The sequence below is a fragment of the Colobus angolensis genome, unplaced genomic scaffold (assembly GCF_000951035.1).
Source record: "Colobus angolensis palliatus isolate OR3802 unplaced genomic scaffold, Cang.pa_1.0 Scaffold63, whole genome shotgun sequence".
NCBI lineage: Eukaryota > Metazoa > Chordata > Mammalia > Primates > Cercopithecidae > Colobus > Colobus angolensis.
The window spans coordinates 1,529,233-1,542,418 of NW_012119932.1; the positions used below are offsets into that span (position 1 = coordinate 1,529,233).

A 13,186-nucleotide genomic window follows, 5' to 3' on the forward strand; every position below is an offset into this window, starting at 1 on the left:
TTCCCTCCTCCTAGGGTGTCGATTGCACCAAAGTATTTTAAAGTAAATCAGCACAGAGATGATGTCATCCCTACATAGGGCTTGCTAGTGAAAACAAGAGAAAAAAATGTCCCTTTATGTGTGTGAGACACTCGTCACAAGGACGAGTAGAGACAAGCTTGGTGTGACATGGCCCCAGTCATTTCCTCTTCCTGAACGGGTGCGCAGATGATGAGTTAGTAAAGCCTGAGTATCTGTCTGTATCCCTTTGTGTGAAAACCCACATGACACATGCTGGCTCTACAGACACCACCGTTATCCCTCATGACTTTTCCATAGCTGAGCAGTGCTGACGTAGAGGAGTCAAGGCGCAGACAGGCTGCCACCCTGAAAAATGAGAGCACTACCTGAAAAAAAGGCCCTGGGTGGTATCATGATTTTATGTGGCTGGGCTTGAGATAGATGGCACATTCCCTGGGCTCTGCTTGGGAAAAGGGACTTACTTATTCTGGGCTACAGAGAAGACCCTGGCACCCTGGGCAAGCTGACCGAGCCGGGATGCCTCTCCCTGGGCGAGATGTGGCCTGTCTGTGTTTCTTTTAAGTGTGACACCTTCAACTCAACATCACACTTCGGGGATAGTACAGAATCACTGAGGACCCTTAGGTGCCCCATAAAAGCTCTGGACCGAATACGCAGAAAAAAAAAAAAAAAGAAGAGCACATACACATATACATACTTTTGTACATAATTTCAGGAGGATTATGAACTCCCTCATCCCTTTCTAAAATATGTTTTTTGGAAATAAAGTCTCACTCCGTTGCCCAGGCTGGAGTGCAGTGATGCAGTCTTGGCTTACTGCAACCTCTGCCTATGGGTTCAAGTGATTCTCCTGCCTTAACCTCCAGAATAGCTGGTACTACAGGTGCTCGCCACCATGCCCAGCTAATTTTTGTATTTTTGTTAGTAGAGACAGGGTTTTACCATGTTGGCCAGGGTGGTCTTGAACTCCCGACCCTAAGTGATCCACCTGCTTCAGCCTCCCGAAGTGCTGGGATTACAGGCATGAGCCACCATGCCTGGTGCTTTCTGAAATATTATGACTTTCAGTGCAATCTAAAATTATTTTCTTTGAGGGCAAAATATTGCAATAAAGTAAATAAATTTTTCATAATGTCAATTCATTTCAAATTGGGCTTTAGCTTAAAATAAAGAATTTTCTGGCCTTGGGAATGTCCAACAGTGGCCTAAATGGTCCTGATTTCCTTTTACTGAACCAAACTTGGGTCCACGCACCGGGCTCTGCAAAGCCAATACTGACATCAGGATTGCAGCAAGAGAAAGTGGGAGATTTATTGCAGGACACCAAGGAAGGAGAATTGACAGCACATGGTTAAGATGTTAATTCCCTGACAGCTTACAGGTAAGGGACTTCAAAGGTAGGGAGTCAGTGGTGACAAGCAAGGTCATAAATTAATACATGAAGGCGACATATTGGTTTGACCTAAAAAGGGGGAACATCTCAAAGCAGGTATCCAGGGGTAATAGGTAGATTCAAAGATATTTTATTGTATTATATTTTGAGACGAGTTTGGCTCTTTTTGCCCTGTCTGGAGTACAGTGATGTGATCTTGGCTCACTACAACCTCTGCCTCCTGGGTTCAAGTGAGTCTCCTGCCTCAGCCTCCTGAGTAGCTAGGATAACAGAAGCACGCCACCACGCCTGGCCACTTTTGTATTTTTAGTAGAAACGGGGTTTCACCCTGTTGGCCAGGTTGGTCTCGAACACCTGACCTCAGATGATCCGCCCACCTTGGCCTCCCAAAGTGCTGGAATTACAGGGATGAGCCCATCACGCCCAGCCAGGTTCGAAGATTTTCTGATTTGAGATTGGTTAAGGAGCTGAAGCTTTCTCTAAAATTTTGGGGCCAGCAGAAAAGAATGTTAGCTCTGGCTCATGGGTGTGACCTCCTCCAGGACCCCTAGGAAGAAATTTAGAACAAAGAGTGGTGGTCAGAGTTAGTTCTCAGCTTCCGTTTCTCTGAGGTCTACGTTCTAGCAGATGGTATTTTCCATTTGGTGGCATCTGGGTTTCTGAAAAACAGCTCAGAGACATATGTTAAGATGTCATCTTTAGCTTCTATAGTTTTTACAGTCACAAAACATTTTGTGACTCTAACTTCCTTGGCGATTGTTAAGCTATTACCTTTTTAAATGTTTTGTATTTTTTTTCATGATATTTTCTGACAGAGGGTTGATATAATCTTTTTTTAAAATTTTAAGTTCCTGGGTACATGTGCAGGATGTTCAGATTTACATCCTCAGCAAACCTTCTCCATTATCAAGTTGCTCATCTACTTCTCAAGGCTAGCTAGTTTCCTGGAACTTCCCTTGAATGAACTCAAAATTTTTCTTTCTTTCCATGCTTGGGAAGATTGTTGGGGTGACTGGCAGGCCCCTATGGGGGATCCCTACTCTGTCTAACCTTGTTCCTGGTAATGTTTGGCTGAGGTTGTTGCTGCCTGGCAGGGATGTTAAGGAATGGAGATGCCCTGCACATGGGCCTTGCAACTCTAAGAATCTATGAGCATCCACTTTCAGGCACCCTTACAACCCCAGGGAAGGAGCGTGCTAGAGAATCTTCTGGAGTCATGGAGAATATGAGTCCCTCTCCCCACAGGTGGGTCAAAGTTTCTCTGAGGGTTAGGTCTGTACATTAGGATCACTTCCAACATCAAGTTCAGTAGCCTCTTCCTGTGGAGAGTAGAGTAGGGACTTGGGGATGGAACTCAAGGGCAGAGAGAGCAGAACATGGGCCTAGGGATCAGACTTCTTCCAGGTCTAAGAAGACACAGATGCGAATTTAGGGGCAGTTGAGATTTCAAGCAGAAGTACAGTTTTCCCATGGAATTTCTTTCTTCCTTACTACCTATATTAGTCTGTTTCTATGTTACTATAAAGAAATATCTGAGATGGGGTAATTTATAAAGAAAAGAGGTTGAATTGACTCACAGTTCTGCAGGCTGCACAGGAAGCATAGCGGCTTCTGCTTCTGGGAAGGCCGCAGGAAGCTTCCAATAATGGCGGAAAGCAAAGGAGGAGTAAGTGTCCTACATGAAGGGAGCAGGAGTGAGAGAGGTGGGAGGGGCCACACACTTCAAGATCACCAAATCTCACGAGAACTCACTCATAGTTGCAAGGACAGTACCAAGGGAATGGTGCTAAAGCATTCATGAGAAATTCATCCCATGAGTCAGTCACCTCCCACCAGGCCCCACCTCCAACACTGAGGATTACAATTCAACACGAGATTTGGGTGGGGACACAGATGCAAACCGTATCACCACCTCCTATACAAATCCCCACCTCCTATACAAATCCCCAGCCCCAGACAGAGAGGAAGTCAGTGTAAAACAATTCTTATTTGAAGAATGAAAGGGCCAGGCGAGGTGGCTAATGGCTGTAATCCCAGCACTTCGGGAGGCCAAGGCAGATGGATCACCTGAGGTCAGGAGTTCAAGGCCAACATGGTAAAAACCCCATCTCTACTAAAAATACAAAAATTAGCCAGGTATGGTGACAGCTGCCTGTAATCCCAACTACGTGGGAGGCTGAGGCATGAGGATCGCTTGAACTCAGGAGGCAGAAGTTGCTGTGAGCCATGATTGCACCACTGCACTCCAGCCTGGGTGACAGAGTAAGACACTGTCTCAAAAAGTGAAATAAAAAATAAAAACTAAAATAAATCAAATATAATGGTAGCCTTCAGTGATTTAAGAAAAAAAAAATCCCTTCTTTGCTTGGAGCTCTGTTTCTTCGATCACCCTCTCTTTATCCTGGCAAAATTTTACCCTTCCCTCCTTCTATGGGAGTTAGGAGAGGTTGCAACCAGTAATCTGGGCTGCTCCTTCTGTTTCTCTCCCTGTGGCAGCCTAGTCTGGTCCCCATAGCCTAGTCTAGTCCCTGTAGCCTCCTGGCTGAACTACAGTAAGATCTCTTAACCATTCTCTGCCTCTGTTTCTCCTTCCCACTGAGTTTCCATCATGCTGTTCCATCTTGCCCTGTGAATCAACACCTCAATCTGAAATTCAAGAGCAATGACGGGTGCAGTGGCTCACACCTGCCATCCCAGCACTTTGGGAGGCTGTGGCGGGAGGATCTCTTGAACCCAGGAGTTCGAGACCAGCCTAGGCAACATAGGGAGACACCTATCTCTACAAAAATAAAAAATAAAATTCAAAAAACTTAAAAAATAAAGTGCTCTTAACTGCAAGTACTGATTTTCAGTGCAATCTAAAATTATTTTATTAAGCTGTTTCGAACATGAGCAAGTTCATATAGAAGGAGCCAGGTAAACGGCAAGCAGGGATTTCTTTATTTGAAAACGCTGAGTGATTCTCCCCTTGCCACCACAGGTCTGCCATTGGTGATTCACATGTTCTCATTTCGGCCACGTTCTCTTTTGGACGAGGCTTTGTAGTCTACAGGAGTGGAGCCGATGTCTTCTACCCCTTTTGAATCCTCCACTTCATTTCTTATAAAGCTGAGCACTGAGACAGGTACTTTATAAAATCTTACTGACATGCACACAGTGGCTGAGGAAATCAGCTACTCTTTCAATAGCGGCATACCCTTCAAACAATTATCAGTGTTCTTGAAGGCCAGTGACAAGACCACTCCAATCACCAAATATGTGGCAAGATTCTTTCTGGGAAGAGCAAAGAGATTTTGAGGGGGCTTGAAGATGGAGAATGCTCCAGAATTACAGACTTTGCTCTCAAACCACCTGCGCATGTCTGACCTATTGAGCTGGTGTCACTTGTCCCTTGCAGAATGTGTCTGCCTTGTTCCACAATCTGCCCATGAACATTTAGTGAGTGCCTGTTATTGGCAGCTCCTGGTTAGGTAAAGTGGGAACAAAGATGGACATGGGAGAGCCCCGGTCCTCAAGTAGTTCAAATCTGCTGGCCACTGAGTCACATCAGAGCAACTATGACACAATTTAATAATTGTCTACAGAGTGTGGTTTGGCACAAAGGGCTTCTCAATTGCAAGGGGGAACAGGAGAAAATCTCCAAGGGGAGAAATATTTGAATGGGGTTTTGATGCACAAGGAAGAGCAAAGCAATACAGATTTGAGGGAGGAGCATTATAAGCACAAGGAATGACATGTAAAAACACAGGGGCCAGGCATGCTGGCTCACAGCTGTGATCCCAGTGCTGTGGGAGGCCGAGATGGGAGGATGGCTTGAAGTCAGGAGTTTGTGACCAGCCTGGGCAACATAGTGAGACCCCATCTCTACAAAAAAATTTTTAATCACTTAGTTGGGCATGGTGAATGCACCTGTAGTTCCAGCTACTCGGGAAACTGAGGCAAGAGGATTTCTTGAGTCCAGGAGTTTGAGGTTGCAGTGAGCTGTAATGACACCACTGCACTCCAGCCTGGACAACAGAGTGAGACAATGACTCTAAAAAAAAAAAAAAAAAAAAACAAGCCTGGGTGCCATGGCTCACTCCTGTAATCCCAGCACTTTGGGAGGCTGAGGCAGGCAAATCACGAGGTCAGGAGATCGAGACCATCCTGGCCAACATGGTGAAACCCCATCTCTACTAAGATACAAAAACACTAGCCGGGAGTGGTGGTGCACACCTGTAGTCCCAGCTGCTTGGGAGGCTGAGGCAGGAGAATAGCTTGAACCCGGGAGGTAGAGGTTGCAGTAAGCTGAGACTATGCCATTACACTCCAGCCTGGGCCATAGAGCAAGACTCCATCTCAAAAAAAAGAGAGCACAGGGGAGTGGGAAGCAAGTGCCTGTGGTGCAGGGGTGGAGCATACGGTGGGAAGGGGAGGGAGGTGATGTGCAGGGGGATTTCCTCTCCTGGCCCTGCCTTTCCTGTCAATTTCGGGCAGCCCAGGCGACCAGGCCCTCTTCCACCACTGTGTGAGTCACCACCTGTCTCCTCCACCCAGGCCTGAGTGTGGCCGATCAAGGTACGTGCTGTTACTAACATGTTCCTCCGAACACAGTGTCAACAATTAGTAATGAATGAGGCCAGACCCACTGTGTCACCGGCTGCCGGAAAGCCAGCTCCAGAGGTGCCATCAGCCCCAGCTCATGGCCAGGGCTTCCTTCCCAGCCATGCCTGCAGACAGGCTCCTGCTCCAGGAAATAAGACCACATTCTTAGGAGGGACACACGGAGGGGAAAAACAGAAAGAAAAACTGCAGAAGGAGGCTGACCCAAGGCTGCCCAGACAGGGAGTGGCTGTGAAAAAGTCCAAGGTTTTCCTCAAACATTCCACAACGGTCTATAGACACTGAAAAAGCAGGCGTGTATTACTTTGTCTCTCTCTTGAGAGAGAAACACGAGTGGAAAAGTGACAAGAGGGCAACAAGTCCCACTTGCTCAAGAAGAGAAGGATTAGGCTTACAGGTAAGCAAGGAAGGAGTCGCTCTAAACCATGTCATGCGTGGGGTTCCAGGGAAATTTCTGTACAAAACCACATCAAACGTGAGGTCATCAAGCTGTTAGAAATGCCGAGATCCTGCTTTTAGACTGTGGAAAGTGACTAGTAAACGGCAGTTAGCTAGTAGTCGTTATCGTTATGTTATTTCTCTGTGCAAATACCCCCAAGAGACTCGGCCGGTTGCATACTTTTGCAGTCTGACTCAGCAAATATGTACTGGGTGCCTTCCATGTGCCAGTAACTATCCTACACATAAAGACCATAGCAGTGAATCGCTGGGGTTTCTAACGCACCCACTGATGACGCATCAGTCACGCCTCAGACTAACTTCTCAGACTGAAGAGACAGAGACGAAGAGAGAGAAGAACGTGCAGGCCTAGGTTTGGGGAAGGTGGGAAGTGCCTCTAGCTGCTGGAAGTCACCCACTACTGGGATGTCAGGTGGGGAACGGCAGCCTGTAGGTTGGAGAGAGGAGAAGAAAGGGGTTGTTGGAAAATCTGAAGAGAAACATGTTGATTTTTCCCATTTTTGTTTGAGACTGGGTTTAGCCATAGCCAGCATTTGGAAAACCACCTAGCTGCTCTGGTTATCCTACCCAAAAGAAAAGTCACCCAAAGCTTGTAGATCACCAAAGCTTTTTCCTTTATTTTCCTGAAAATAGAAATGTCGGGGGTGGGGGGAGAACAGTAGGCTCAGGCAATGAGGAGCAGAAGGAGGGAGAGATTCAGTTTGTGTTGGGAGGTTCCACCTTGCCATCTGTGCACTGTTGCTCCTCCTTCCAGAGCCCATGAAGCAAAATGGAACAGAAGGAGCTACACCCAACAGAGCAGGTGGCTGGAGGAGCGGCACAGGAAAGCCTGGGATAAAGTTGATTTTCTGTATCTGGATGTGTCTGGCAGCATCAACCATAGAGCTGCAAACCAGGATTGATTTCAGAGCTCAGGGCCTGGCCACATGTGTCAGACACCTATGAACTTCTCATGGAGACTGTTCACCAAGAAGCATGAAGACAGCGCAGGTGACTGGAGGTGGCTCCCCAGGTAATACTGACATTCTTGTGCTCACAGGTTTTGCATCTGGGCAGCCAGCCTAACAGGGGGCCTTAGAGACATCCTTGTCTCATCTAAAGAAACATGAGGGCCAGGCGCGGTGGCTCATGCTTGTAGTCCCAACACTTTGGGAGGCTGAGGTGGGAGTTTCACTTAGGGTCAGAAGTTCAAGATCAGCCTGGGAAACATGGTGAGACATTGTTTCTACAAAAAAAAAAAAAAAGTGTTTTTAATTAGCTGGACATAGTGGCACACACCTGTAGTCCTAGCTACTCAGGAGGCAGAGGCAAGAGGATCGCTTGAGCCTGGGAGTTCAAGGCTGCAATCAGGTATGATTGTGCCACTGCACTCAAGCCTGGGCAACAGAGTGAGACCCTGTCATCTAAAAAAAAAAAAAGTGGGTTTTCTATCATCTTTCCCTATGCACTGCTTGTGTGGGGTCTACCCTGCCAACAGAGTGAACTCTCTAGCATTCAGTTTAGGTTCAAGCACCATTCAAACTTTATAATTGAAGATGGCAGAAACCAGAAAAGTTCCCTCTGCGAAAATGGCATGGCCTTTTTGGTGTATTTATGCTTATGTGGAGAGTATGTGGGGACAGGATAATGTACTTCTTCAGTTTATGTGTAACTAAGGGACTTTCAAGTATTATTTTTCTTCAGTAGACTTTACTTGTTGAGGATGAGAACTGTGTTTTCTGCTGCGGATCTATTTGAGAAATTACAGCAGTGTGGATCGATTTCTGCCGCGGTATTCTTTGGCTCCCTGTTGGAGTGTGTGTTATGAGAATGGAGACCAGCATTCCTCCTCCGGAGCCTGTTCCAGCCCAGCCAAATTCCCCGGGAGCCTGGCACCCGGTCTGCTTACACAACACATTTTTAGAGTCTGAGTCACCCTCCGGTTTCCTTCTTGGTATCACATTGAATTCAACTCCACAGCATCCCATTACCTTGGCCTCTCCTTGTACAGACAGGTCGGCTTCACAGGCTTCCCAAGCACCCCGCCTTCAGGAATCAGAGAAACCCAGGCAGATAAAAGGGTTGCATATATTAGGCACCCACTCACCTGGGACAACCAGGGATTAGGAACAGCGATTATCACTCCCAACCCCAGAGAACACACACAAGGCTGCCCGAGGCAACATGGTGAACCAACTCCAATTCATCCAGGAGGTTTTAGCCTCTCCTTAAGTCAACACCAGCTGGCATAGTCTGCTATCCCCACTAAAATGTAATTTCTTTCCTTCTTTTTCTTAGAGACTGGTCTTGCACCATCACTCAGGCTGGAGTGCAGTGGCACCATGATAGCTCACTGCAGCTTCAAACTCCTGGGTTTTTCAAGCAATTTTCCCACCTTGGCCTCCCAAAGCTCCGGGATTACAGGCATGAGCCACCATGCCTGGCCCTAAAATGTAATTTCATGCAACAAGTGCTTGCTAGCATTTTTTGGGGGTGGGGGGCGCCCAGTGCGAGTAGCAGGCACTGGTCCGTGTGCTGGAGCTATGGTAATGAATGAAATAGGTGGGTGGGTCTGCTTCCTCATGAAGGTGTTGAAAGCTGCCTTGATGTTTGTTATTTTTACCATATGAATTTTTTCTTTATGCTATATACAGATCTCCGTACATAGTATAATACTATACTAAGAAAATTAGGACAAGGTTGGGTGTGGTGGCTCATGCCTGTAATCCCAGCACTTTGGGAGGCTGAGGCGGGTGAATCACCTGAGGTCAGGAGTTGGAGACCCTGTCTCTACTAAAAATACAGAAATTAGCCAGGTGTGGGGGTGGGTGCCTGTAATCCCAGATACTCGGGAGGCTGAGGCAGAAGAATCACTTGAACCTGGGAGGCAGAGGTTACAGTGACCAGAGATTGCGCCACTGTACTCCAGCCTGGGTGACTAAGCGAGACCCCTTTTGAAAAAAAAAAAAAAGAGAGAGAAAGAAAGAAAGAAAGGGAAAAGAAAATTAAGACAAAACAAACATCAATGAAGCATCCTCTTAAACAGAAAATTAGACTACAAAGGGGAAAACTACAATCTGAAGGTTGCGCCAGTGGGGAGGGAAGTGGGCATCTGCTTCTTGGAGCAATGGGTTTGTATCTGAGTCTCAGGTGGGCCCTGGGTTTCCCCCTCCTTACTTTTTTTTTTTTTTAAGATGGAGTCTCAGTCTGTCACCCAGGTTGGAGTGCAGTGGCACAATTTCAGCTCACTGCAACTTCCACCTCCTGTGTTCAAGCGATTCTCCTGCCTCAGCCTCCTGAGTAGCTGGGACTACAGGCATGAGGCACTACACCCGGCTAATTTTTGTATTGTTAGTGGAGACAGGGTTTCCGTTGGCCAGGCTGGTCTTGAACTCCTGACCTCAGGTGATGAGCTCACCTCGGCCTCCCAAAGTGCTGGGATTACAGGCATGAGCCACTGCACCCAGCCTCCCCCTCCTTACTAATTGGCCAGCTATAAGTCTCTCTCTTGTTGGCTATCTCTGTGTCATTTCTAATCAGTGTGGGATAGATCAAGGGTGAGAACCAATTTTTACTCTGTTTAAAATTGAATGAGGCTGGACCCAATGACTCATGCCTGTAATTCCAGTGCTTTGACAGTCCAAGGCAGAAGGATCACTTGAGGCCAGGAATTTGACACCAGTTTGAGAAACATGGTGAGACCTCCATATCTACATAAAATAGAAAATTTAGCGAGCATGGTGGTGCATGCCTGTAGCCCCAGCTACTCGGGTGGCCGAGGCAGGAGGATCAGTTGAACCCAAGAGTTGAAAGCTGCAGTGAGCTGAGATCATACCACTGTACTCCAGCATGGGTGACAGAGTGAGACTCTGTTCCAAACCAAGCTAAAACAGCAACAACAGAAACATCAAAAATTGAGTGATAAAGGACAAGTAGAGGGAGGAAGGTGACAACAGCCATAAGACCTTCCTGAACCAGGAAGGAAACAGACTACTTGTGGACTCTGGGCATGAAGTGTTTCAACTGACAGGGGCTTCCTTCCTGCCACCCTCACCTCCATCCACTCTTGGGGTTTGGCATTACTGAGGCTGAGATAACAGAAGAGAGGCTTTTGTGATGTAACTTAAGACACTGTTTTATCATGATTTTATATATATATATAATTACTTTTGCACCACCATGCCTACTTATTTGTATATGTAAATACTAGGTAAAGTTTGCATTGTGAGATTTCCAGTGATCTGAAATAAATATCTAACTGCCCCTTCTCCAAGATTCCCTGGGCAGGGTCACTCAAACACAGGGGCAGGTTGCCTCTTAGACAAAAATGCTGGTCAAGAGGGCAAGAGGAATGGGGCACTAAAATTCAGCTACCAACACTATTGAGAGACAATGCCCTTTTCTGTATGTGCTTGATTGCTGAGTAAGGCCATTTCCTTACCCCACAGAGGTAGTGGCACAAGGGTGATAATTTTGACATGGCAGACTTAGCAGCAGCAGCCTGATACTGACTTTCCCAGAATCTAGGAGTCTAGAAGCATTATGGAGCCAATTCATTCATTTGATAAAATGTTATTGTTTTTCAATAATAGGTCACCAAGTTAATACTAGTGTCCTTAATCTCCCCAACATTCACAGAAAAGAACCGAAGAGCGATTTAAAGGCATTGTGTGTGCATGTGTGTGTGTGTGTGTGTGTGTGTACCACAAGTGCAGAGGGTTGAGCTGATTACACATCTCAGTCCCTCACAGAGTGTTAGCTGTAAACCACACAAGGCATCACTGTGTTTTGATTTCTTCTATCTCATTACTTCACTCCCATTCCCCTTCCCTTTCCAGGCAGCCATTTTGATGACTTTAGTGTGTATCTGTATGGATGTATACCATCTTGCAAAAATATGTGTTACTTTGGACAAATCAATTCTAAATTTATATACATTATGTATTATATATCTCATTTTCTTTTTCTTTTTTCTCACCAACTGCTATTACTTGAGTCTTTAGAGGAGGAGGGATTTATTTCCAAGTAAAATATGTCTTTCTGACCTTGAAGAAGAATGCTTTGACAGCAACTTTGATCTGGAGAGAGAGGAGACCACTTCTGCTCCAGCTATGACACCTGTCCACAGACAGGTGCTCATTGGGTATTGATGGCGGAACCTACCTGGATCACTTCCATAATGGCCACTCTTGGCAACATCCTAGCTGCAGGTGCCTGTCTCCTTTAGACCAGGTCCTAGTGCTGAGTTTTGACTTGTTGGCACTTTGCCATTAATACACAGAACAAATAGCCCCTCTGTATTGACACCCAATGATATCACACAGGTCACTAGCCTTTGGGGACACCAGTCACTTCCTAAAAGTACATTAGGCACTAATGTTTCAGTATGTCTTGCAGTCCTTTGCTCTTATTTTTATTAGAATTCTAGCCCTTCCAAAAATTGACTGCTGGCTTTCCAGGTATATTTCCCTCGAAATAACACCTGTCAATCACCTTATCTTCGTACCTACTTACAATTACTAAACACTAAGTACGTTCTCCCAACTCGAGACTTAACATCTGTACATTCTCTTTACCAAATGATTCCATAGTGATACCTGATGAAGTTCTACCTTTTTAAAGCCTTCTCAAATCCCTAACTTTCCCAAAATATGAATGTGTCTTCCCGCATGCTCATAAGAGATGTTCCTAGTCCCTCTATAGAAATTTGCATGACTGACCTGCATTGGAATTGATTCTGTGTGTGCTGTTTCCTTCCCATTGAGCTGAGAACTTCTGGGGTATGAGGCAGGTATTTTCATCTCTGTATATAGCCTATAGTGCATGGCATATGAGTGACATGAGTGCTTCACAAAGGCACTGCTCATTGCAGAGCATAGGCTTTGATTTCCAACAGACCTGGATTCAAATTCTGACTCTATCACTAACAGGGTGAACTCAGGCTAGCTGATTAACCTTCCTGAGCCTCAGTTTTCTCATTTGTAAAATGGAGATAACAATATCTTGACAGAGATAAAGAGAGTCAGGAATACAGTAGATACTCCAAATGGCCCTTATAATGACAATGCTGGTGATGATCATGACAATGATAATGGTGCAACATTCTTACCCACTTCTGAGTATAAGCAATACAGTGCAACCCATGCCAGCAGAAAATGATTGCAGAAAAATTTCATAGTCTTCTTCATACCTGGCATGCTGGAGTTGCTTCAGTTGCTGGCTTGAATTTCTCTAATGGAAAGTAGATATTTGGTTAGTGCTGCAGGGATAAACAGATGCATTGTAACATTTTAAGGGTCTTCAGTAAAAGTATAAAGAGCAGCTGAAAAGATACACAATGGAGCTTCACCATGTCCTTTCAGCCGTCACTATAAAGGAATAGAAGGTATCCCAAATTTTAAAAATCGAAGGTAATTTTTTGATCATTGCCATTTCTGTAGAATCTTCTGATTGTTGAAGTTATCATTCCAACTTCGACCAAATTTAGAGAGTCATCTGATGGGCAGTCCCTTTTTTTTGGCAATTTGTTTCCTCCCTGAATGATGTATGAGAATTTCATGCCTGTGGAGAGAGATTATACTACAGGGGAGCAACTTGGCATGTTTGGGAAGTAAAGGTCTTTCACAGAGCATTGGGTTAGGGCTATGCCTAAGCCCAGAATGCAGGCCTTTAGCCAGGAAGGAAAGTGGATAATACCAGTGAAGGCTAAAAACTAGGACTTTTTTTTTTTTT

At 45.6% G+C, this 13,186-nt stretch overlaps 1 protein-coding gene across 1 annotated transcript in view; it reads left to right on the forward strand.

The window, feature by feature from the left end:
* The first annotated feature begins 6,017 nt into the window (after window positions 1–6,017).
* Window positions 6,018–13,186, forward strand: part of ENKUR (enkurin, TRPC channel interacting protein) — an 84,190-nt gene continuing 77,021 nt past the window's right edge. The window contains exons 1-2 of the mRNA XM_011963823.1: window positions 6,018–6,413; window positions 7,230–7,487. Of these exons, the coding sequence (XP_011819213.1) occupies window positions 7,451–7,487 (37 nt within the window). The 5' untranslated portion in view covers window positions 6,018–6,413; window positions 7,230–7,450. The remainder of the gene's footprint in view (window positions 6,414–7,229; window positions 7,488–13,186) is intronic.